The sequence below is a fragment of the Lithobates pipiens genome, unplaced genomic scaffold (assembly GCF_037356315.1).
Source record: "Lithobates pipiens isolate NorthernLeopardFrog02 unplaced genomic scaffold, aLitPip1_a1.2 Scaffold_28, whole genome shotgun sequence".
Lineage (NCBI taxonomy): Eukaryota > Metazoa > Chordata > Amphibia > Anura > Ranidae > Lithobates > Lithobates pipiens.
Window position 1 is genome coordinate 96,793,826 of NW_027507789.1, and position 26,742 is coordinate 96,820,567.

Below are 26,742 nucleotides of genomic sequence, written 5' to 3' on the forward strand. Positions count from 1 at the left end.
TTTTCCTATTTTAGATAAACATCCACCTGTTATGAGGGGAAGGGGGAATAATCACATAACCCTGAAAAAGTTTATAGATGAGATAGGATGGAAGAATCCGTGGAGAGCAAAACACCCTGGGTTGAAACAGTTTTCATGTTTTTCTAAGATTCAGTCTTCACTGTCACGTATAGATTTGTGTATATCTTCATATGTAGCAGAACGTTATGTATCAGAGGTTAAGTATGCCCCCCGACGCACGCATGCCATCTGAACTGGCTAGAGCTCCTTGGAAGTTAAACACTTTCTGGTTCCATCTCTTCCCCTCTCATGAGTAAATTGTGACGCAAATACTAGACTTTTGGCGCAGCCACGCTGAGGAGTTAAATACTAATATTACTTGGGAAGCCTTTAAGGCGATGCTCAGAGAAATCTTTATTAGATAGATTTAAGTGACTAAACGCACCGCCAATGCTCGGAGGGAGGATATGGAACGGTTGGCATGAGACTCAGTGAAGGCCTTTGTTAAAAAAACACAGACAGTACTAAAAAGGCGTAGTTGGATGCTCAGGAGGTTTTGAACCGCATGACTGTTTCTGCAGCGGAAAACAACAGATTTTTTTTAACAGGTCAGCCTTTTATGAGGAGGGGGAACACACGGTTCACCTCCTAGCCATAATAGCCCATTCACAGCAAATCTCCCCTTCTATTGGAGCACTGCGCACTGATACGAGACAAGTAACTAATTCCCCCTCTCAGATAATGTCCACTTTAGTGAATTATTACTAAACTCTATACGAATCTAAACAAAATTATACCACAGATTCCCTCAATCTAAGCCAATAGCACACACCAGAGAGGGAGGCCAGGTATCTCAGAGTCTTAAATCATACAGAGGCACAAGGCAGGGGTGCACCCTGTCCCCTCTGTTGTTTGCCCTGGCCATAGAGCCTCTGGCTGCCTTGGTAGGGCTTTAGATATGGGGAACTGCATGAAAAAATAATGATGTATGCTGATAATACAATGCTATTCCTTGGTGATATGTCAACTTCCCTGTGGGAGGCAATGCTGATGATGAGAGTTTGGGGAATACTCAGGTCTAATTATAAATTGGACTAATTCTTGCCTTATGCTGCTGGATGTGATGCCTAATCCAGTGGTGCGGACCATACAAGACATCCCACTTTCAGGCTCAGTTATATACTTGGGTATACAGGTGACCCTCTGCCCACTCGACTATATGGGACTTAACTTATCTCCTTTGTTGCATCGCTGTAGAGATAAGGTTAAAGTGTGGAGTAAGATTAACCACTTCCTGACCAGCGCGCGCCAATGTATGACGGCAGAATGGCACGGACCATCAAATGGGCGTACAGGAACGTCTCCTTTAAGTTTTCCGCCGTGCCATCACATGCACGCCGCCGGCAGCAGACACACGTCGGTCGGGACCTCCTTGAGTTGGGTTGTGGGTTCCGCGGACCTGACCGCCGTGGGGATACCTGCGATTGTCTCGGCCTAAACTGAGGAAAAAAAATGGTTATTTTATACATTTCTGGGGGATATTTATTATAGCAAAAAGTAAAAAATATTGTTGTTTTTTTTTTTCAAAATTGTCACGCTTTTTTTGTTTAGAGCGTAAAAATAAAAACGCAGGGGTGATCAAATACCACCAAAAGAAAGCTCTATTTGTGTGGGGGAAAAAAGGACGTTTTTGTTTGGGAGCCATGTCGCACGACCGCACAATTGTCAGTTAAAGCAACGCAGTGCTTTGGCCAGCAAAATGGTCAGGGGCTTAAGTGGTTAAGATATCTCCTGCAGGATGGATAAACCTTATAAAAATGATCATGATGCCACAGTTACTCTATGGGCTGCATAACACCCCAATGGTCATCCCCTTGAAAAAATTCCATATTATAAATTAAACCTTTAGGTCACTCCTTTGGCAATCTAAACCAGCAAGAATAAAACTAGAGCTACAGCACTCAAAAGATGCTAGAGGATTGGCACTGCCTAATACCTGGCTATATTATTTAGCCTCCTAGTTACAACATATAGTGAGGGCAGTGAGCCCCCAACAGGCATCACACCTGAACTTAGACTCCTCTTCCACACTACTCACTTTCACAACGGGGTCGAGGGTGGCGGATGGTCTGGAGGCCTTGCATTTTAGCAAGTCTAACAGGCTTTAGCCTACTTATGCACTCATGCAAAAAGTCTGGAACAAGGCGAGAACAATGGGCGTGCAGTTCAGGACTCACTCTCAGTTATGATGACTCCAGGGGTGTGATCAGAGGTGGATGTGAGAGGACGGCTCTCCCTCCCTCTGCCCCACACACTTGAGAAACTAATGGGGATATGGAAGCCAGCAGGGGATGTGGGAGAGGCATCAGGCTGTGCTAAAAATATCTCCTAAATGCTCCTCTCCCCAACACGATCCCACTAGCCTGGACAAGCTGTGCTGATGATGAGAGATCCCTTCCTCCCTTGCAGATCGGAGTACTAAGAGGAGACTAGTTCCAGCAGTCACAGTGTGTGTGTCAGATAAAGAGCCAAGAGCAGTGAACCCTGTCTATGAGCATCATCCTGTGTGCGCTGGATACAGGTGAAAAACCTATTTTTTCTCCCCCACTCTCTGCTTCCTCTGACTTTTTTTTCTCTTGCACACTGTCAGCCTGGACTGTGTTTATCAATGATATGCCAACAGCGCTGATCTGCTGACACACCAAGGGAACAAACCTTTATTATTGAGTGTGATATCCCCAAGAAATAGTGTGTGATAAGGAGCTGGATAATGGGACAGATCTAACTGCAGTTTAAATGTATGCAGAGAGCAGAGGCTTGGGGGATTAACCCCTGCAGCACTGGATGAGAGGCAAAAGCCTGTTTTTTTTTCTTTCATTACCACTATCTCCTGCATATCAGCCATGCAAACTGGATCTGAGCCAAAGTGGAAGACAAGCGGACACAGTTGGTAGCTTTAAGGACGATAAGCTAACAACATACAGCACCAAAACCTGATCCAGTCTGTTATCTTAGTGTACAGGTAGCACATTGCATTACTGGTGTTTTATATCCAACGCTTAAGCTTGAGAGACTTTTTGAGGTAACCCCTCACGCTAATCTTGCCATATATACGGCACAGGTTATATATACCAAACCTAGTAAATTCAACATGTGAGCATTGTCTCCCTCTATTACCCTGGACTTAGCCGACTTATTGTATATCATTTCCACCCTATTCTCAGTACATCTAACAATTCGCATGCTGAGAAAAGAGCCGTGTAGAGATAGCGCACTCCATTTTACTCCTCCCCCACTATCTCCCGGCATAGATTTTGGAAACTGGACTGTGAAGAGTAATCCTCTAGAACTGTGGTGGATCGCTTTTCTCCCCTCTCCACCTTGGAATTTATTTTATTTTTTTGCCTACTGGTCCAGTGTATTACGCTATTTAGGTGGCAGGCTTTAGGGGACAGCGGAGGAGGGGAAAAAGAGGGATTGAGATAAATATTTTTCGGGAATTAAACCACCCAACTATATGTTATTATGCCATCGCAGCGCACCAAAAAGTAAGCCAGGCAGCAGCAGCTAAACTGGGGAAATTTGCGCACGCACAAGGTCAACTTTCTGAGCACAGCTCCCCTAAAAACAACAGTCGAGAATTTAGCATGTAGTCCAAACCACAGACTGGGGCCTCTGCTCCCACCACAAGAAAGAGTCAGGGACATGGACAGGTAACTCCTGTGAAGGCAGTGAATTCCCCTGCAGGAAACCCTTTGGGTAAGAGGATGGAGGATGCTCAAAAGCGGTCATTATTACCAACTAAAATGGTAGCTCTGGGGGAAGCAGAACCATCATTGAGGGAAGTACTGAACGCAATTAACGCTTGTAAAACTTCCATAAATGAAATGTCTACCCAGCTTCAAACTATTCAGGAAGACATGTCCCTCGTTAGGCACAACATGCAGAAAGTATGCGAAAGGACTACCGCCCTCGAGGGGAGAGTCAGCCTATCTGATTATACTGCCCTGGACTTTTATTAGCAATATGATTTTGTGTAAGACACAAACCACTACACTGTTGAATAATTTAGGGAGAGAGGAGGGTGTTGGTAGAAAGGGGGAGGGAACAACGAGCATACCACCCTATGTTACTAAGGGGTGGAGCAAAGAGTTCTCTCTATTTGTGTTGTCTGTTTTGTTACGTTTGTCTTGTCTTGTTTGTTTATTTTATTAAATGTGGGTTGTATGGGTTGTATGGGTTTCTGAGGGGGGGGATAGGGAGGGAAGAGTGTGAGAACACAAGTTTAAAGTTGATAACACTTAAATTGATAGATGAATGCAAAGGTCACATTAGGAAGCCCCAAAATAGGCCCAGTGGGCAGGTGAATGGTGTGCATGGGTGTATGAGATGGAACAAGTGGGTTGCTTGGTACAAAAGACTGTGTGAACACAATTATAGGCACGAGAGGAGGTACGGATGTATGGGATGGAATGAGTGGTGGGTCTGGCACAAAAGTTTATTTGATTTAAATCACAGGTAGAGACACTATGGAGTCACAAAAAAAATGATACGAGAAAACCATATAAATTTGAAAAGGCACTGGTTAGAGTCACAAAAAAATTAAACTTTGATGGTTATGCGCACCCAGATTAAAAAATTTATTTTGTTCTCATGGAATGTCCGGGGAATGGGAGATACAGAGAAAAAAGCAGCAGTTCTCCTGATTGCAAAGACATACGAAATGGCTATCCTTTGTTTGCAGGAGACACATCTTACTAAAATCTCTATTCCCCAATTGAGATGGAGGGACTACAGTACACAGTTACATTCAGTACACACCTCCTATTCTAGGGGAGTGAGTATATTTGTTAGATCAGGGGTGGCTTTTTCTTGAAAGCAGGCTAAGGTGGATGAATATGGGAGATTCATTTTTTTATTCTGTAAGATTGAGAACAGAGTCTGTGTATTAGCAAATGTGTACCTCCATCCACCCTTTAACGTTTCGATCCTTTGTGAGCTTGCCGAGTTTGTTCTGGATAAGCCGAGTGTGCCAGTGATAGTAATGGGGGACTTCAATATGGTAATGGCCCGGAGACTAGATGGTTCCCCCCCAGGGACACCAACGGGTGGTGTCACGGATAGCCGGCTCCCCGATTTATTAGGGGAGGCAGGATTGTGGGACATCTGGAGAATACGGAACCCGGAGGCCCGACAATACTCGTGCTTCTCCAGAACACATTCAACGCTCTCCAGGATTGACCTAGTGCTGGGAAATGACAAAATGATGTCTATCATAAAGAATGTGAACTATAGACCAAGGGGTCTGTCGGACCATTCCCCATTGAGATGGAAGGGTATCTTCATATACTCCAGAAATAGTGGGCAAGTTTAAAGAATATTATGAGTACTTGTATAGATCACAACAGGAGGAAATGGGGGATGAAATGGACAGCTTTCTCAGGGATCTGAATTTTACCTGTCTTGATGAGACAGATAGAACTGTGTTAGATAGACCAATAACGATAGAGGAAATACAAAGGGTCACTATTGAGATGGCGCAACAGAAATCCAGGGGCCAAGACAGACTCCCGACCGAGCTATATCGGCAGTATGGGAAGGTATTGCTTCCCGAGCTGTTGAGAGTATTGAATTGGTCATTAATGAGGGGGAGAGCTCCCCTCATCGATGATGGAATCCACCATAATCACCATACACAAGGAGGGTAAAGAGGCACTTGATCCTGCCTCATATAGGCCTATCGCTTTATTAAACACTAACATAAAAATACTGGCAAAGGTCTTGGCGGCTAGGGTGAACAAGGTTATACTGAAACTCATCCACCCTGATCAATCAGGTTTTATACCCGGAAGAACTACTAGCACAAATATAAGGAGGGTATACTTGAATCTCCAGGTCCCTATAGATGAGAGTGGAGAGAGGGCTATTTTGTCTTTAGATGCCGCCAAGGCCTTTGATAGTCTTGAGTAGCAGTATCTCTGGAGAGTTATGGAGATGGCCCAATTTGGACCGGGTTTCATGAAATGGGTAAAAATGCTTTATAGGGCACCAGAAGCAAGCGTAAAGGTGAATAATGAAAAGTCCGATAAATTTAGACTGGGGAGGGGGACAAGACAAGGGTGTCCCTTGTCACCCCTCCTCTTTGCAATTGTAATTGAACCTCTGGCCATTGCCCTGCGGTCTTCTGCTCAGGTGAAGGGTCTTAGAAGGGGAGACTTGGAAGAAAAAGTAGCATTATACGCGGATGACCTATTGTTATTCCTTGGCGATATACAGGATTCCCTTCAGAAAGCTATGGACATTATTAACAAATTTGGCCAAATTTCCGGACTTAAGATAAATTGGGAAAAATCGAGCCTTCTGCCAGTAGATCCTCTGGGAAGCCCCTTGCCTGAGGAGGTGACCCAGATCCAAGTAGTAAGTAAATTTAAATACCTAGGAATAAACGTATCCAGAGACCCTCAACAGTACACTGCAGATAATATAATCCCGTTACTGAATAAATTTAGGAGGAAGACAAAAGTGTGGAGACGCCTGCCATTATCTGTGGCAGGTCGCTGTAATTTAATCAAAATGATATGGATGCTGCAGCTTCTCTACGTATTGCATAACTCCCCAATTTGGGTATATAAAATGTGGTTTCAAAAGATAGACATGGTGTTCAGGGAACTGATTTGGAAGGGTGGGTCGGCAAGAATTTGATTGAGTACTTTGCAGTTACAAAAACGGGAAGGAGGAGTAGCGCTCCCACACCCCTTTAGCTACTTCCTCGCGTCACAACTCCAGTATATGGGGGGGTGTAATTTAGAAGAGGGAGAGGCAGGGAGAAAAATGCTCCTACAAAATACACCACGTGACTCAATAGTGGAAGCTCTTGAGGCAGGATCCTTTCCATTAGGACTCCCTACTTTGAGTTTAATGATGAGAGTGTGGGACACAGCAAAGGCCATATTAAAATACATAGGATTTATTGAGTATACCTCCTTATGGAAGAATAGCAAATTGGGAGAACTGCAGAAGATGGGGACAGTAAGAGAATGGGAGAGATGTGGAATAAAATTTATCGCTCAGCTATACCAAGATGGTGATTTGCTCTACCAAATAAATCCTTCTATAAGTATTTGCAGGTCAGGCACGCACTGGAGGAGCAGTTTAGAGGGAGGACCTTAGAATGGAGCGCAAATCCAGTTCTTCAAAAAATAATTAATGCAGAAACAGGAAAAAGGTTTAATTTCGAAAATATACCCACATATAAACAAGTAGAGAATGGGAGGGATAGAGATCCCTATGTACAAGAGGAAGCGGGAAAAATATGTGGGAGATATCTCCGAAATACAATTGAATCGAATTCTTGAACTGGCTCCGTTGGTATCACTCTCTCCCTCTCAGAGGATGCCACATCTGTTCTTATTATATAGAACCTATTATACTCCTCATAAACTTTTTAAATTTGGCCGATGGCCGGATGCAAGCTGCCCCCGGTGCAGGGACATGGAGGGAGACATGATTCATATGCTTTGGCGATGCCTGAAGTTGATCCGCTACTGGACGGAGGTGACAGGAACCATTGATCGGTTGTTTGGAACCTCCACCAGGATGGAGGCGAAGTATTGTCTCCTGGGATTAGTTGAGGGAGTTGGAAACCCGGGAAGCAGCTAGACGGCGGTTTTGAGATGCCTATTTCAGGCAAGGAAGCTGATTGCCCTAAGATGGTTGTCGGTGAAGCCTCCGTCCGGTAGAGAATGGATAAATAGCATGAACGTGGTAATTCTTAAAGAGAAAGCGTTATATATAAAACAAGGGATTTTAAAGAAATATGAAAGATGTGGGAAGCCAGAGATTTTAACGATGAAAAGTGACCCAATAGGAATTAAAGTAAGAGGGAAAATAAAGAGGGTGGAAGTGTGCGAGAATGAGGATGAGAGGGAAGTGTGATAGAGTGGGAATCTAGATTACATGGAACATCAGCTAGGATGGCCCTCATGATACCAATCCCCTCTTAGGCCACCCAAGATATGAACCATCCTTTTTTATTTTTATTTTTTTAAATATTTTTATCTGATAAGGTGATGGGAGGGAGGGGGACTGAGGGGATGTTTAATTTTGATTTAGTAAACAAAATAAATATCTTAATAAAGAAATAACGTTAAAAAAAAAAGTTATGAATACTCCAGAGGTACGAGATTCATGCCTCGTTCTGAGAAAAAGAGGTGGTGGAAATGACAAAACCATGTATATTGTAATGTCATTCAATAATCCCTGACATCTAAATAGATTAGTGCCTACTTCCCGTCGCCACCAAAATGGCGCGGAGAAGCGAGGACCAAACGTCTACTTCCGGTCGCCACCAAAATGGCGTAGAAACGTATGGACCAAGCTCGATCAATAAATACAAAAGAATGCAGTTCAAGCCTCACTCTCAGAACAATAGATTAAGGAAGCAGTAAAAATAACATCACCGCATATATTGGGATATCTAGTCAAAACCTCACGTCAAACTACGAATCACAATCAGATAACAAGGGCAATACTCGTGCCTCATTAGGAAATGGTCCTACTATTACCCTTGATCTGAGAATGAGCACAGGATAAGTTATACCCTGTCTAAAACAGAATTAGTATTGGGCTGCAACATTACCAACTGGTACTAAAACCGAGTGCACATGCATAAATACAAAATGGGTTAACAATGTCATGTTGTATTGATAGGTGGCCATTAATAAAGATATGAATATGCCTTAATTACGTCCCCGCTGTCTCCCGGAGCCCCGTGCGGAAAGCGGGTGGCGTTGCGGTGGAGACGACCGGGTGGACTAGGACGAGTGGAGCCGAGTCTGCTGCGAGGGTCGGCCAGCGAAGGTACCGTGTCCCGAGCGGATCCCTAGTGGAGTGAAACGGCGGTGTCTGGTGCCCTCTGGCGGCAAAGGAAAGGTACAGCAGTAAGAGGAGCCCTCTCTTTGCCACGAACACACTGTCTGGCTATAGCAGTGAAAACCATAGCTGCAGGTACGAAATTATAAATACTTATATCTGAAAGACTGTTAAAAAGAGATCTCAGACTGAGGAGGAAAGCGAGGAAATATGGCAATATGCGGGATATAAAGTTGCAGTGATGCACTGGAGAACTTTCTCTTTTTTTTTTTTTTCCTCTCTCCTCCTTACTGAATGAAAGGCTAAATGCTAAAGGCTTATGCTTATGATTATTAACTTCAAGTGTGGAAAAATATTCTGTAACAGAATCTGATCCCCCAAATAAACTGTGTCGTGCTGTGGGGTTTGTAGCGTGCAACCCAGGGAGCAACCCAGGAAAAATTAATTACATGGCTAACTGTTACACTCCTATACAGTTACAGTGAACAAGAGAGACTTGGAGCAGGATAAAAGAGACACTAGATTGGCGTATATTTTTTTTTAAATTCTCCTTTGTATTGTACTCCTTTTTTTTTTGTGCAAAGGATGGTAGCAATTTGGTCAACACGCCCAAGAAAAGAACCGGTATAAATGAGTGCATTGTAACATACTATTGGAGGAGTAAACGGCTCATAAATGGTTTGTTAATAGGAGGGAAGTCTCTCTAGTGTGGATGCTGTGCGTTTGGTACAAACTGGTCTAGTCCTTGCAACAGGAAAATACATAAATTAAGCCGTAACAAGTTTAAAATCATTTCATAAACGAGTCTGGGACTGAAACTATACACAAATATAAATTAAACGTACCGTTAGAGACTAGAGGCTGACAAACAGTGTCTGAGGGGTGACACATTATTTTTGGGGATCGAGTGGATATTTTGACACCCAGAAAATGAAGGGGAAGACGCCTAAGACCGGAATAATTCCTAAATCACCCCGGCGGAGCCTGGTAGTGAGTCCTGGCCCCATGAACAAATTTGTTACGCAAACGGGGGGCTCAGAGAAACCACAACAACAAGAAAAGCAACCGCAAACAAGAAGTACTCAAGCAGAAATTAAGGACAAAAAGGATAAAGAAAAGAGGGAAAGAAAGAGACAACAACCTCAAAACAATTCCCTACAAGCCCAAGAGAGTACGCCGGAACTGGAGATGGATCAGTCAATCTAGACCATGAAACCGAGGAAATACAGTCCATACAGTCGCACTCGTTACAGGTAGAAATCCCTCAACATTACCAACAAAGATAGAAATAATTTCAATGTTCGCAGCACTGGAAGATTCCATGAAAAAGGAAATGGACAGAGTGCATAAGAATCTTGCGCACGTTTTGGATCGTGTAGAAGAAATGGAAAAAAAAGTGGAAAAAGAAGCAAATATAATAAAGAAACTAAGAGAGAAACAAGAGCAAGCCTATAAAATAGAGGATCAGGAGAATAGGGAAAGAAAGAAAAATATAAGAATACGCGGTGTCCCGGACACTGAACAGCAAGAAGATTTAACAGAAATAATAAAAAGGATATGTAATCCATTGACGAATAAAGATATAACTAATCCCATAAGCATTGAAAGGCTATATCGCTTAAGAAAACCAAAACAACTTTCGCAAGATATCCCACGAGACATAATAGTGCGTTTCCAGCAAGAAGAGGTTAAGAACCTACTCTGGAAAAACATAAGACTAAAAATGCCAATTATATATGAAGGAAAGGAAATACAGATATTTCAAGACTTATCTCCAGACACCATGAAAAGAAGAAGAGTACTAAAACCGCTCTTGACAGCTCTGAAGGAGAATGGGTGCAGTACAACTGGGGGTTCCCTGCATGCCTTATTGGCAGGAAGAACGGACGGACTGGGAGACTAAGACATATAGAGGACGTACCAGAATTTTGTAAAATATTGGATATCCCGGTCCCAGGGGTGGGGGTGTAGCGGGGTGGGGCGGGGGGTGAGCGAATCCTCTTCCCTCTCAGGTGTGGGAGGGAGAGGAATAGCGATAGCAGCCGATAGGCTGAACTACAGGAATCATAGCTTACGCCCCCGGGCTGTCTTCCCCTTGCCCCCCCCCTCCTCGCCCTCCCCCCTTCTATTATGGGAGGAGGGGAGGGGGGTGGTGGGGGGGAGAGCGGGGTCCTCTGGGCACATTTAGTATTGACCTCGCAAGTGATAGGCGAGATGAGTGGTGACGCGGCCGAACAGAACTCCACCCTGGGACATAGGGATATAAGGAACAAAGAGGTTCCGGAGAAATTATCCCTGACCAAGGGGTCAAAATCACATTATATGATGGGATGGGAATGGGTGGGGGGGAGGAGGGTGGGAATAGGGGGTTGGCCTGAATCCAATAAAAGAGATAAGAAAGATTTTAGAAGTACCGGATGGCAGGTCTCAAGATAGTAACATATAATGTAAGAGGAATGAATTCTCCAAGGAAAAGGTTTAATATTTTTTAAGAATTGGAGGGCTTTCAGGCTGACATTGTATTTTTTTTACAGGAGACACATCTAGCCCTAGATTTCAATACTCGGATTGATACGGGAAAATATCCTACCTGGTACTATGCCGATTCCCCGATTAAGGGTGCAAAGGGGGTAGCTATTGGGTTTGCAAGAGCGGTTGGGTGGAGGCTGGAGGAAATGAACGTGTACCCGGAAGGGAGGTTTTTATTTTTAAAGGGTAATGTATTAAGACAAAAATATACATTAATTAACATTTACTGCCCCAATAAGGCCCCCAAAAAAATATTTGAAGGGTATATTGAAATTAATAGAGAATTTTAAACATGGCCATGTGATCATAGCAGGGGACTTGAACTTCACCATGAAGCCCGAAATAGATGGGACATCAGTCACTTCCCCTCAAGAAATTAAACAACATACAATATAAAAAAAAAAATTCATACACAACAGCTGGTAGATGCATGGAGAGCATGCAACCCAATGGAAATTGACTACACATATTACTCTCCGGTTCATGACACTTACGCAAGACTGGACTATATCATTTTAGATCATGACTCATTGGAAATGTTGGTAAATGTACAGATAGGTAATATTACGATATCGGATCATGCCCCAGTGATAGCTAAAATCAGGATGAAGGTTAAAGAGCCCGTAAGGGGGTCTTGGAGACTAAATGAGGCGTTGATTGAGATGGAAGATGTTGAGAGTATTATAAAAACAGAAATAGAACAATATTTTAAGATAAATGACACCACGGAAGTCTCCAGGGCCACCTTATGGGAAGCTCATAAAGCCCTAATTCGAGGGAAGTTAATTAGCATAGGATCGGGGGGGAAAAAAAGAAAGCGAAGAAAGAAACGGAAATTTAAAAAAAGCACTCTATAAGTTAGAACGAAAACATAAGAGACATTGAGATAAAAAGATATATAAGGAGATCATCCAGAAACGTGCACAACTAAATGATTTGATAGAGCAAAAACAGAGAAGAGTATAAAAAAATGTAGCTAAAGAAAGATATCTGTGGGCAAATAAGACGGGGAAATATTTAGCAAGAATAGCTCGGGGAAAAAAAAGCTTTAAATTATATTGAGAAAATCAAAGATGAACATGGGGAAGTTAAATTTAGATCGTCAGAGATCGCAGAGGCCTTTAAATCATATTATAACATCCTTTATGCAATAAGAAGTAAAAAATCAGGGGCACAAAAGGAGCAAAGGAAAAAGAAAATTCAGCAATACCTAAGGGAAGCAGATTTACCGAAAATATCAGAAGAAAGTGTTATAAGTTTAGAGGAGCCAATTAGACCAGAAGAAATATATAAAGCAATAAAAGAAACACCAAATGGGAAAAGTCCAGGCCCGGACGGTTTCACAATTAGGTATTATAAGAAATTTAAACATCAATTAGTCCCTGAATTATGTAAGTATTGGAATAGATTGGGTGAAGACGAGAGTATGAGGAAAGAGGCCCTATTGGCAAATATAACAGTCATCCCGAAACCGGGTAAGGATGATTCCATCTGCTCCAGCTACCGCCCAATAGCCTTGTTGAACGTAGATACTAAGTTATACGCGAAGCTCTTGGCAACAAGAATAAAAAATTTGATGCCAAAATTAATAAATGGGGACCAGGTAGGATTTATCCCAGGCAGGGAGGGACGAGATAACAGTCTGAGGACCCTCCTTCTTGTGGATAAAGATAGGGAAAAGAAAACCCCAATGATATTGATTTCTATCGATGCCGAAAAGGCATTCGATAGAATTGATTGGTGTTTTATAATAGAGACCCTCCGGAACATGGGCTTAGGCCCAAAGATGCTGAAGTGGATTATTAATCTATATACACAACCAACCGCCAGAGTGGGAGTAAAAGGGAGTATGTTGTCCGCGTTCGAAATGTTAAATGGAACAAGGCAGGGTTGTCCACTTTCGCCCCTGCTATATGTAATCGCCTTGGAACCATTCTTGTCAAAGATGCAAAATAATGTAAATATAAGCGGGGTTAAATGGGGAGAAGAAGAGCATAAAGTGGCGGCTTACGCGGACGACATACTCCTATACATAACTAAACCAAGACTATCCATGCCTAGCTTAATAAAAGAAATAAAAGAGTATGGGGCGCTTTCTAATTTTAAAATAAATCCTATTAAAACGGTTATATTAAATATAGGATTGGATAATAAGGAAGAGATGGCAGCAAGAATATCCTTTTACATGGGAAAAAAAAGAAATAATGTACCTAGGTATAAAAATCACAAAGACGGTTCAGGACTTATACCACCCAAACTTTATTCCATTACTAAACGACATTAAAACAGTGTTAGGGCCGGTTCACACTGCGGGAGATGCGAGGCGACACGACTCGCCTCGCCGCAGTGTGACAAGTCGCCCCCGTTCTGTACAATGGAACCGTTCTGAGAGGAGCGACTCGAGTCGCTCCGACTCAGAAAAAAGGTTCCTGTACTACTTCTGGGCGACTTGCATTGACTTCTATACAGAAGTCATCTGCAAGTTGCCGCTGAGGTCGTGGCAGGTCGCGGCGAGGCAAGTCGGTGTCGCCTCGCACCGCCTGCAGTGTGAACCGGCCCTTAGGGAAAATGAGAACACGACAAATCTCTTGGACAGGCAGAATTAATCTTTTAAAAATGGTGGTTTTACCGAAAATTACCTATAAACTCCAAATGCTCCCAATTCAAATTCCACACAGTTTTTTTAAAATAATAAAAACACTTTTCTTAAAATTTATTTGGCAAAATAAAAAATCGAGGATAAATTATAATATATTAACCAGAAAAAAAAATGGTGGGATGGCCTTGCCAGATATTTATAGATACTACAGTGCAATCACGTTGGCAAGAATGGTGGAATGGGCAAATATTCACACGGAAAAAAAGTGGGTAAAAATGGAAGAGTTACTGGCACACAATTAAATAAAATTATCTGGATCCCGCCAAAATTTTGATTTAGAAAGGGCACGAATAAGGCACACGAAATCACGAAAATAACACTAAAAATATGGGACGCATTATATCGGAGAAATAAATGGGTCTACAATTCTCCACTAATCCCACTAGAGGGCACAGACTTTTTCACTCCAGGAAATAGCACTCAATTAGGCAAACAAATGGAAAATATACAATTAAAAGATATAATTTCACGGGGTAGTTTGATGTTAAAACAAGATATAATTGAGAAGTATAGATGGAAAAATTTAAAGGAATGGGAGTATGTACAGATTAAACACTTTGTCGGTTCAATTCCAAAACCCATAAGAGACGAGAACTCTCTAACATCCATAGAAAAATTATGTAACTCTAAAGAAAACGTAAAACACTGTATGTCTAGAGTGTATGAATGCCTATCGGAAATGGAGACACAAGACAGCATACCAGCAATAGGAAAATGGGAAACGGACTTGGGTATTAAAGTGGAGGAGAGGCAGATGATGGCGTCAGTATATAGGCAGGTGTCCGACATAACGTCCAGAGAGGTTAACTATAAGTGCATGATGAGATGGCAGATAACTCCCGTTAGATTGCATAAAATAGATCCATCGAGATCTAAGTACTGTTGGAGGGGGTGTAAATCACCAGGAACAGCACTCCATATCTGGTGGGAATGCCCAGAAATAAAGCTTTATTGGCAGGAGATTTTAGCCTATATAGAAATAATAACCGGAGAAAAAATTCCATGCTACCCGTTGAAATGTTTGTTCTATGGAGTAGAAGATATAAGTGATAATTTACAACTGGAAAATAATTAAGGAAAAAATAAAAAATACGTTGGTACTTCTCTTGCTAAATGCAGCAAAAGCCTTGATTCCGGTAAATTGGACACAAGTTAAAAAACTCACCATTAAAGAGTGGGTGCAGAGAATTGAATATATTAATAACATGGAATATTTGGTTAAAATGGATAACAACCAAATGAACAAATATTGGGCAATATGGAAAAAATTGAGAATTTTTAAAAGGACTAAAACCTACATCCAGGTATTAATGGCATAAATTGTGGAGGAAGGGCCAACAAATAAGGGGGGAGGGGGGGAGGGGGGTTAGGATATATTTACGGGAAAGTGGCGGGGAGGGAAGAAAGGAAGGATATGGAAAGCAAGTAGGTAAGACAAAACGGTTATAGATAGTAATATTAAGGAAATCTGTTTTGTTTGCTTGTTTTTTGACATATTGTACTGGAGGACTGTTCTGTACTTGTAACATATTTTTTTTTCCTTTTATCATTACCCTCCCCCTTGTTATTGTTATCCTTGTGTTTTTTTTTAAAAACTGGAAAATCAAATTAAAAAAAAAAAAAAAAGAAGGATCGAGGCTTGTTTTTTTTAAAGTCTCAGTATCAGTACAAATCCTGCGTAAAAAGTGGGACTGAGCAGAGCCAGTATTTATGGTGGCAACTGTGGGGATGAAGCCATTACGATCGGTTGGCTTGAAATAAGTCTTAAATTTAAATTGACGTGAACTAATCTCAATCTCTAAGGCCAAAAAATTTATTTTAGTATAACTAAATTCATAAGTCAGGGAAATCCCTCGATCACTAGTGTTTAAAACAGATCAAAATGATTCTAAAGATTCTGGACTGCCATCCCATAGGAGGATGTTGTTGTCTATATATCTAGCCCACAAGACCAAGGGTGGTCTGTCTTCCGAGTAGATGACCTCCTCCTCCCACTTGGCCATAAATAAGTTGGCGAGGCTAGGGGCAAATTTAGCACCCATAGCCACATCCTTCTGTTGAATAAAAAAATCTACGGTCAAACCAAAAATAGTTATGTTTAGTGCCAAACTCCAACAACTCAAGGTAATCACTCTGCATTTCTGTAATGACCTTGTGATCCAGCCCTCGGTGATTAACCCTTTGGAGGGTACCTATAGAAGCAGTGCTGTGAAGGACCATAGGAGTCTATAGCCTTAACTGGATGCCGTGTGTGCTGACGACAGTTCCCCTGGGTGTATTACACCACAAGCTCTACTGGCTCATATGTGTACGCCTATTTGGGTTAAATTTTTCCAGTAAGCCTTGTACTTATTGGTGGTGGATCATCTACTGGCAAATTGTGTCTGCACAAGATATATATTTCGAGTCACCATGCCACTATGCACATTGGTTTATGGACTTGAATATTCACTTTTAAATTTTCTGTTTCACATGACTATTTTCACAATTGTATTGAATGCTAGTTATCTCATGATTTTTTAAACAAATTATATTAGTATTGTTTGATTTTTGGATACAGTGTATAGATATTTTTGTACACAATTATGCACCTTACCCACATAGGGGTTCACTTTATTGAGTATCCATTTTGATATTCTATTGTGGTTTATTCTACAGATATATTAGCGCTGCACCTTTTTATGTACATAGTTTTATCTGTCATCAGCAGTCCAATCCCTTTCCCTTTTGCAAAATATCTGATTTAGGGATGGAGGTGCATGTTATTATGCACCTCATTTTAAGTCCCAAACCACTTCTTGCTTTTGCAGAATATCAGTCTGTCCCTGATGTTTTTCCTGGAGAAAAGTGGCTTCTTTGCTGCCCTTCTTGACAATAAGCCATCCTCCTAAATTCTTTGCCTCACTGTGCATGCAGATGCACTTACACCTGCCTGCTGCCATTCCTGAGTAAGCTCTGCACTGGTGGTGCCCTGATCCAGTAGATGAATCAACTGTGGCAGATAGTCCTGGTGCTTGCTGGACTTTGTTGGGTGCCCTGAAGCCTTGTTCATGAATGCAGTGGAAATGTTTTTGTTTTTTTATGGGATCAAGTTCATTTTCATGGCAGAAAGGTACTTTGCAATTAACTGCAATTCATCTGATCTCTCGTCATAACATTTTGAAGTATATGCAAATTGTTATCATAAAAACTGAGGCAGCAGACTTTGTAAAAATGATTATTTGTGTCATTCTCAAATATTTTGGCCACGGCTGTAATGTTCACTTGTCTCTATCAAAAGCTCTAAGGAAGGCCATAAACGGTTAGAATCTTGGCCAGTTTAACAGGAACCGGCTGAGATTCGAACCATGTATGGGCAGGCTGAATGTATCAAGTTGATCGATCAACTTGGGTACAACCAGCCTGCTGTGTGTCCCTTTCCTCCAAACCAGCAGTATACAAGAGCTATAACTGTAGCTCTCCATCCCCTCCTCTGTACTCCTCACAGATGCAGGTTTTTATCACAATTGGGCTCTTTTGAAGGGTTGTATACGAGAGAAGACTGCAGATAAACAAGTAAAACTTATGTAGGGAGATTTGTTTCATCTCTGTGTATCATCTAAGGCTATTCAGTTCACTAGGTATATGAGAGGGTGTACAACCACTTCAAGTCCAGGCCAATTCTGGCATATCTCTACTACATGTAAAAATCATAATTGTTTGCTAGAAAACTACTCAGAACCCACAAACATATATTTTTTTTTTAGCAGAGGAAATTTGTCTCATGGTTTTTGCACAGCAATTTTTCAAATGCAATTGTTTCCGAAAACATACACAAATTAATTTATTTCGCAAGAAACGCAAATACATAACCCACTTTTTGACAAATTATAAAAGATGATATTGCGTCAAGTAATAGATACCCAATAGGTCATGCTTTAAAACTGCACACACTTGTGAAATAGTGACAAACTTCGGTACTTAAAAATCTCTATAAGCAACACTTGATTTTTTTTTTACAGCTTACAAGTTTAGAGATCCACAGGGGGTCCAATGCTAGAATTATTGCTCTCACGATAACGTTTGCGGGGATACCATGCATGTGTGGTGCAAACGTCATTTACATATGCGGGCGCAACTTGCATATGCGCCCGCTTCTGCATGTGAGCATGAGAGGACAAGTGCACTTTAAAAATATAGATTTTAATTTTATGTTTGTACTGTCTCTTTAGTGTTTTTTTTTGTTGTTTTGTTTTTAATCACTTTTAACAGGTCCTCTTTATGGAGACATCTGGGGTAGAGGAGAGATATCTCCTCTACCCTGGAAAGTATGAGATCAAGAAAAAACTTTCTGTATAGTTTTATCTTGATTGGATAAAAGTGGAGGGTGTATCTGGATCGGTGAGGTTGCTGAATCTAACTGAACGTTGAGAAGTGATAACATTTCTTAGAATGTGCGCTAAGAACTAAACTTGCTCTCTTTTTAAACTATACCAAACTAACCATGATAGTTCTAAAATCAACTTACCAATGGGCTTTCTCCCTGATGTGCGACCTTGACATCACACAGCTGACCTTCTGGATCAAGATGAACTTCTAAGTAGAAGAGGTCTGAACTGATGTAACATTCTGTACCATTTGGACTTAAGTGCGATGTAAGACTAGAGAGACAACAGCAAGAGAGATTATTCCAGATTATCATCTAATGATTTATTACTTTTCACTTAACCAGCATCCACCATGTCCACAAATAATTATTAAATAAAAAATTATTAAAAATGATTACTAATAACTGGTTCATATTTCAAAGGTTCAAATAAAACAACAATAAATCAACATTGGCTGTCCAAACATAACCAAATGTACCTCATCCTCAACATAGCTATGCAAAGTCTACAAGTTTCCCCACTGGCACTGACAACTTGTCCAGGCCTTCTTCTGGGTTCGGAGTCTTCAGCCCTCTTGATTGGCCTGCCCAGGATGAGGTATTACTTGTGTGTGCACACAAGAATTAAAATTCATCCTGTCACTAGGGCATGCCAACATTGTACACTGAACAATTCAAGTATAACTTAACATCTAAAGAAGATTTCTGGCAGGTTGGTAATAAGATTTTATTAAAAAGATTAGTGGTAGAACAGTACATTTCCAGCTAGCAAGTTTGTTTTTTGTTAAAGGATAATGCAGGTAAAAACAATGTTAAATTTATATGTAGGAGTCTGGAAAGCAGTGCAATGCAGGGGACCCTGCAGACTGTAAGCTGTCTGCTGTTTTGGGGTGCTTTTAAACCCCCCCGCATGCGGCCGCAAAAAAGGGTTAAAAGAGCCTGTGTTGCCAAAGCGCTTTGCGGGCGCTTCAGCAGCACTGCCCATTCATGTCAATGGGAAGGGCGTTTTGAGAGCTGTTTATGCAATGCTACCGCACCACCGCAAAAAAGCTGCTTGCAAGGCTTTTTTTTCTCATCCTGCAAGCGCACCGCCCCACACTGGGGAGGCATGAGAGGCGCTTTTCAGATGCTATTTTTAGCGCTAAAACCCCTGAAACCTCAGTTTGAAAGTAGCCTTACTTGGGCTGTAAGCAGGAATGGTAACTACAGGAGGCCACCAAAGTTGACAGAAGTGGCAGTTAGCTTGAGGACTACTCAGAGTTAAAAGCTGGCATGTTTGCACTGAAAATGGATTCATACCAGGCATACAGCAGAATGACATCTAATAGGGTCTGCAAATCTATTTACCTCTTGTGTTTGGATAGCTTGAGGGCTGCGGAGTCTGGCTTTTTTCCCTCCACAAATGAAGTCAGGAAGTTTAGAGTGCATGTTTGGCAAAAAGTTCAAGAAGTTTATTAAATTGGACAAGATATACACCCCCAGGGCTTCTGATTTACTATAATTTTAAGATAGATATTGCAGAGAGACAAATTCCCTAAAGAGTAACTCCAGTTTTGCTGAGGAAAAAGAAAACCACTTGCAAGGATTTCAACAAACTTTGTTGCAGATTCCTACCCGTTTCCCATTCTAAAAGAATCATTTTTGTTAGCTCAAGCGTAGTGCAGGACAAATTCCAAATGGGAACGACTTATTAAATTAAAAGAAGCTGATGCACTTTGAATGTTCTGATGAGAACAATTGCAAGGTCTGCATCTCTTTAGAAATGATTACCCTCAAGGAGTATCTTACCCAAAATTAAATTTTTGTTGCAGAGAATCCCTAAAACCTGACTTGTATACTATTACAAAGCTCTTCACTCAAGAAAGAAATGAAATTTCTGGGGGGCATTCTGTACACCAACTTTGTAAAGAAAACCCCCAGTTTGCCATATTGCATTGAATTTATAAAAAAATACAACAGGTGCAGTTTGAAACGGAAAGGTAATTTTAATAACACTAAATTACAATATGGCTTGCGCAGCAATTGTATATGATATATTCCTTTTTCAGCAAAGGTGGTATAACCCTTACATTTCTGAGAAAGTGATAGAGAGGTTAGGTTGAGTGAGAATGTAAAGTAGATTAGTTTGTCCGCATTGGCGATCACTTTAATATTAGGCTGGGCATGATTAGTATGGAGAAAAGGCCCCATTGTCAATATGAAAATTAGCGAAGACAAGAGACAGCCCTGTCAGGTTCCATTTGAAATAGTTAATGGCTTTGAACACACTTTAAGTTAGTCAAGAGTCAGGTGTGAATAAACTGCCCAGAGCTATGGCCGAATAAAAGAGTCTAATCCTAAATGGGATGAAGCCACACGGATAAAAGTCCACATTACACTGTCAAATGTCTTCTGAGTCTATGGACAGTAGTAAAGATCTTCAAATCAACATTCAACAGAAAGATTGGTTAATGGAATGTGCAATTTGGGGTATTTTTACCCTCCTTGGGGTTTAAAAGTTGTGTATAGTGTATCTGTTGAGAAATTAGAGTCCGCTAAGAGGTCTTTAAAAGTGTGGAAGCTATTGAAAGCCAAAATGTTTTGTAGTAAATTAAGAAGAAGCAGCCTGCGCCCAATGCTTTACCAGTTTGCATGCCAGACTGTGTAGCTAGGAATTCTTTGGTGGTGATTGGTGAGTTCAGCATCTGACCGATCTCTTTTGGCAAGGTTTAGAGGCCAGAAACTTATAAAGTGTTGGTCTATTTCTGTTAAAGTGGTTGTAAACCCTTACAAACCACTTTGACCTACAGGTAAGCCTAGATTAAGGCTTACCTGTAGGTCCAAGAAATATCTCTCAAACCTATACGGTTTAGGAGATATTTGCCCGAAGACGGGCACCGCTATCTACCGCGCATGACGAAGATGCCGTGCAATGCCGCACGTCTCGGCTCCCGCACGCATGCGCGGGAGTGACGTCATCGCTGCTCCGGTAAATCACAGCGCCGGAGCAGCGAGACCCACGGAGACCCACCAAGAAGATGGACGCTCTGAACTACAGGGGACAGCGGTGACTAGGCTGGCTCCTGTGTCAGGTAAGTGACACATAATGGACTACTATGCGATGCATAGTAGTCCATTATGCTTTGCCTTTGCAGGGAATGAAAGAGGAAGTAAACTCATCAGGGTTTACTTCCTCTTTAAGAGGTCTATGCGGGAGACTGCTGGTTGTACAGATTCATAGTGATGTTTAAAGAAACTGGTAATGTTTGGCAAGAATTGGGTGATAGCTCCATCTACATCTCAAACCTATGGCATGTAGGTTATGGTGAAAATTCTCCCAAAGCTCAGGCAAGCAGTCTTCCCAGTTTATTGCTGCATTTGGAAAATGTTATTTTACAGAGTACTGGCTTGTGGTTGGCTTTCACTTTAACAATTATAATCATACTGAGCTTGTAACCAAGTTATCTTTTTATTTGGGGACGGAGTTGTAGTGATATATATTTTTTATATATATATATATATATATATATATATATATATATATATATATATATATATATATATATATATATAGTGGTTAGATGATTAGTAGTTATTATAGATACTCTTCTGCAGCAACCCAATTCTTCAAGAGAGATGCACTTTATTGACTTCCAATACAGAACAAAGTCTTGTAACACATGACACAATCCAACAAGCCCCATGTTTCCTCAAACCTTGGTGCCTTCATGACCACACACCCAGACAAGACTGAATGCTGTGTTATATATCCAACACATTGAATGACTGAGCAATTTGATTGGCCCTTTCCATTAAATGCTTTGATCTCCTTGTGTCTTTTTTTCAGTGTGACAAAAGATGACCCCTAGCCGTGAACAGCTGTAGTCATAAACTGCCCTAATTTGCATTCTTGCATATTAACATCAACAAGTTTCCTTCAATATGCACAATTAGATTGACAGATACCACCTTAACAACCTTTTGGTCAACAAGTCCCCTTTGATATGTGTAATTGAGTTGGCTCAGACAAGTCACTCAGTCAACTGAAATCTGGCCTGGTCAATCTTGTCCATAACACCATATATAAAATACATGGACATACACACACAAACATATATATATATATATATATATATATATATATATATATATATATATATATATATATATATATATACATATATATATATATATATATATATTACAACAGGAGTGGGCAAAGGTAACTTTGTGGGCACTTTCCAATGCAGCCATTTTGCCCAAAATGGTGTAATTTCTGTGGAGATTACTTATTTCTTTTTAGTGCCCACCATAATTAGAGCTGCCCTGATGTAAAACATATGGGCTTTTTACAAAGTTGTTGGGTCAGTATCTTCCAGATCATCAAGCACAAAGTGACATACATAATATATGTGGTGAACCTGGAAACGGTATGTATTTAGAGATGCACTGACATTTCAGCAGCCAAAAATTGTGTTCGGCATTTTGACGAAACAGAAAAAAGGTGGAGATAAAGGCAGCACCACCGGGCAATGTCTCTCGCTATGCAGCCAGTGTGCAGGTTTCCCACAGTTGGGACTCAGAGCATACAGGGCTTTATTGGAGAGCAGGCTTAATCCTTCCTGGATAGATGTGGCTATTCATTCGGTGAGCATTGCTGCTGGAGATCTTTCCAACTGCTCTCTCAAGTTAACTGTATATTGACATCCAAACTGAAACTACTAGAAATAAAAAATACAACACATTGATTTGCATACTACTGAATGCTACTACTATACTAACAGGGTAGTGTGCATTTAAAATGCACTACCCCGTTTTGTTAGTAGTATAAGAAACGTATTACTGACTGCTATATCTTTTTAACTAGCTGCTAAACTATTGTGGCTATTGTGGCGGGAGGCCGTCATATGACGACCTCCCGTTTAAACAGGGAATGCGCGCGATCGTGCGCGCGCATCCCTGTTTCTTCGGTGGCGGCGTGTCACGGAGACACCGCTCGCCACCGAAGGGGGTGAACAGCCATTCGTTATGGCTGTTTACCACGTGATCGGCCGTGATGAAGTCACGGCCGATCACAGAGGGTCACACCCCGAACGTGCACGGCGCATGCGCGCGATCGCGAGCACGCTGCGCGTGCACGTCGGTGGCGGCGTGTTCCCCGGGAACACTGCTCGTCACCGACGCTGGTAAACAGCCATTGGCCGGCTGTTTACCCACGTGATCGGCTGTGATCCTTTCACAGCCGATCACAAAAATGTAAACAAACTGCGGTAACGGGATGTTACCGAGTTCTCCTCCTCACACACCGATCGTGTGTGAGGAGGAGATTGCGGTAACATCTCGTTACCGCATACAGTGTACACCAATCATACTGATTGCCCCCCCCCCCCCCAATAAAGAGGACCTGTCACCACCCCTCATAGTACCTGTCAATCACAGTCCATCAGAGTATTTGAGTACCTGTCACAGCACATCAGAGTACCCGAGTACCTGTCACAGCCCATCAGAGTACCTGTCAGCCCATCAGAGTACCCGAGTACCTGTCACAGCCCATCTGAGTACCCGAGTACCTGTCACAGCACATCAGAGTACCCGAGTACCTGTCACAGCCCATCAGAGTACCTGTCAGCCCATCAGAGTACCCGAGTACCTGTCACAGCCCATCTGAGTACCCGAGTACCTGTCACAGTTCAGCTGAGTACCCGAGTACCTGTCACAGCCCATCAGAGTACCCGAGTACCTGTCACGGCCCATCAGAGTACCCGAGTACCTGTCACGGCCCATCAGAGTACCCGAGTACCTGTCACGGCCCATCAGAGTACCCGAGTACCTGTCACGGCCCATCAGAGTACCCGAGTACCTGTCACGGCCCATCAGAGTACCCGAGTACCTGTCACGGCCCATCAGAGTACCCGAGTACCTGTCACGGCCCATCAGAGTACCCGAGTACCTGTCACGGCCCATCAGAGTACCCGAGTACCTGTCACGGCCCATCAGGGTACCCGAGTACCTGTCACGGCCCATCAGGGTACCCGAGTACCTGTCACGGCCCATCAGGGTACCCGAGTACCTGTCACGGCCCATCAGGGTACCCGAGTACCTGTCACGGCACATCAGGGTACCCGAGTACCTGTCACGGCACATCAGGGTACCCGAGTACCTGTCACGGCCCATCAGGGTACCCGAGTACCTGTCACGGCCCATCAGGGTACCCGAGTACCTGTCACGGCCCATCAGGGTACCCGAGTACCTGTCACGGCCCATCAGGGTACCCGAGTACCTGTCACGGCCCATCAGGGTACCCGAGTACCTGTCACGGCCCATCAGGGTACCCGAGTACCTGTCACGGCCCATCAGGGTACCCGAGTACCTGTCACGGCCCATCAGGGTACCCGAGTACCTGTCACGGCCCATCAGGGTACCCGAGTACCTGTCACGGCCCATCAGGGTACCCGAGGACCTGTCACGGCCCATCAGGGTACCCGAGTACCTGTCACAGTCCATTAGAGTACCGAGTACCTGTCACAGTCCATCAGGGCACCTGAGTACCTGTCACAGTCCATTAGAGTACCGAGTACCTGTCACAGTCCATTAGAGTACCGAGTACCTGTCACAGTCCATTAGAGTACCGAGTACCTGTCACAGTCCATCAGGGTACCCGAGTACCTGTCACAGCCCATCTGAGTACCCGAGTACCTGTTCCAGTCCATCTGTGTACCCGAGTACCTGTCACAGTCCATATGAGTACCTGTCACCGCCCTTCAGAGTACCCAAATACCAGTCACCAAACCATCAGAGTACCTGTCACCAGGCCATCAGAGTACCCGAGTACCTGTCACCAGGCCATCAGAGTACCCGAGTACCTGTCACCAGGCCATCAGAGTACCCAAGTAGCTGTCACCAGGCCATCAGAGTACCCGAGTACCTGTCACCAGGCCATCAGAGTACCCGAGTACCTGTCACCAGGCCATCAGAGTACCCGAGTACCTGCCACCAGGCCATCAGAGTACCCGAGTACCTGCCACCAGGCCATCAGAGTACCCGAGTACCTGCCACCAAGCCATCAGAGTACCCGAGTACCTGTCACCAGACCATCAGAGTACCCAAGTACCTGTCACCAGACCATCAGAGTACCAGAGTACCTGTCACCAGGCCATCAGAGTACCCGAGTACCTGTCACCAGGCCATCAGAGTACCCGAGTACCTATCTCCAGCCCATGTCTCATAGAATATACGTTGGGGTGTTTGCTTTCCAAAATGGGGTAATTTTGTGGGTAATTTCACTGTCCTGGTGGTCCAGGACCTTCAAAAGTGTGATGGGTAGGAATGAAATGAGATGTGTCATTTATGCTCCTAGAACGCCTGAACATACTACTTCAATGTTCGGCCTCTCTATGTGGCCAGGCTGTGTAAAAGTCCTACACATGTGGTATCGCCATACTCGGGAGGAGTAGCAAAATGTATTTTGGGGTGTCATTTTTGCTATATACATGCTATGTGTTAGAAATATCTTATAAATTGACAATTTTGTGTAAAAAAAAAAATGCGTTTACATTTTTTTCTACATATTCCAAAAACTTCTGGAAAAAAATGAACCGTTCAAAAGACTCATTATGCCTCACAGATTATACGTTGGGGTGTTTGCTTTCCAAAATGGGGTCATTTTATGGGAAATTCCATTGTCCTGGTACTCCAGGGCCTTCAAAAGTGTAATAGGTGGTTGAGAAACGAGATGCGTAATTTTTGCTCGTAGAACGTCTGAAGGTACTACATCAATGTTAGTGCTCTGTATGTGGCCAGGCTGTGTAAAAGTCCTACACATGTGGTATCGCCGTACTCGGGAAGAGTAGCAGAATGTATTTTGGGGTGTAATTTGTTGTATGCATATGCTGTGTGTGAGAAATAACCTGATAATATGACAATTTAGTAAAAAAAAAAAAAAAATCTTCATTTTGCAAAGAATTGTGGGAAAAAATGACAACTTAAAAAAACTCACCATGCTACTTACTTAATACCTTGGGATGTCTACTTTGTAAAAAGGGGTCATTTGGGGGGTATTTGTACTTTCCTGACTTGTTAGTGTCTCAAGAAATGAGGTACACCTGATGTACTGAAGGCCTGATCAGAAGTGATCAATTTTCAGTGATTGGCACCATAGTTTGTAGACTCTATAACTTTCACAAAAACCAAATAATATATACTAATGTGGGTTATTTTTACCAAAGATATGTAGCAGTATAAATTTTGGCCAAAATGTATGAAGAAAAATTACTAATTAGCAAAAATTTATGACAGAAACGAAGGAAAAGGCATTTTTTTCACAAAATTTACGTTTTAT

The 26,742-nt window shown here is 42.4% G+C and overlaps 1 protein-coding gene across 1 annotated transcript in view; it reads right to left on the reverse strand.

Annotated features, from left to right (window-relative positions):
• MED1 (mediator complex subunit 1) overlaps window positions 1-26,742 on the reverse strand; it is a 552,713-nt gene that overhangs the window by 424,754 nt on the left and 101,217 nt on the right. The window contains exon 5 of the mRNA XM_077459477.1: window positions 18,567-18,699. Within this exon, the coding sequence (XP_077315603.1) occupies window positions 18,567-18,699 (133 nt within the window). The remainder of the gene's footprint in view (window positions 1-18,566; window positions 18,700-26,742) is intronic.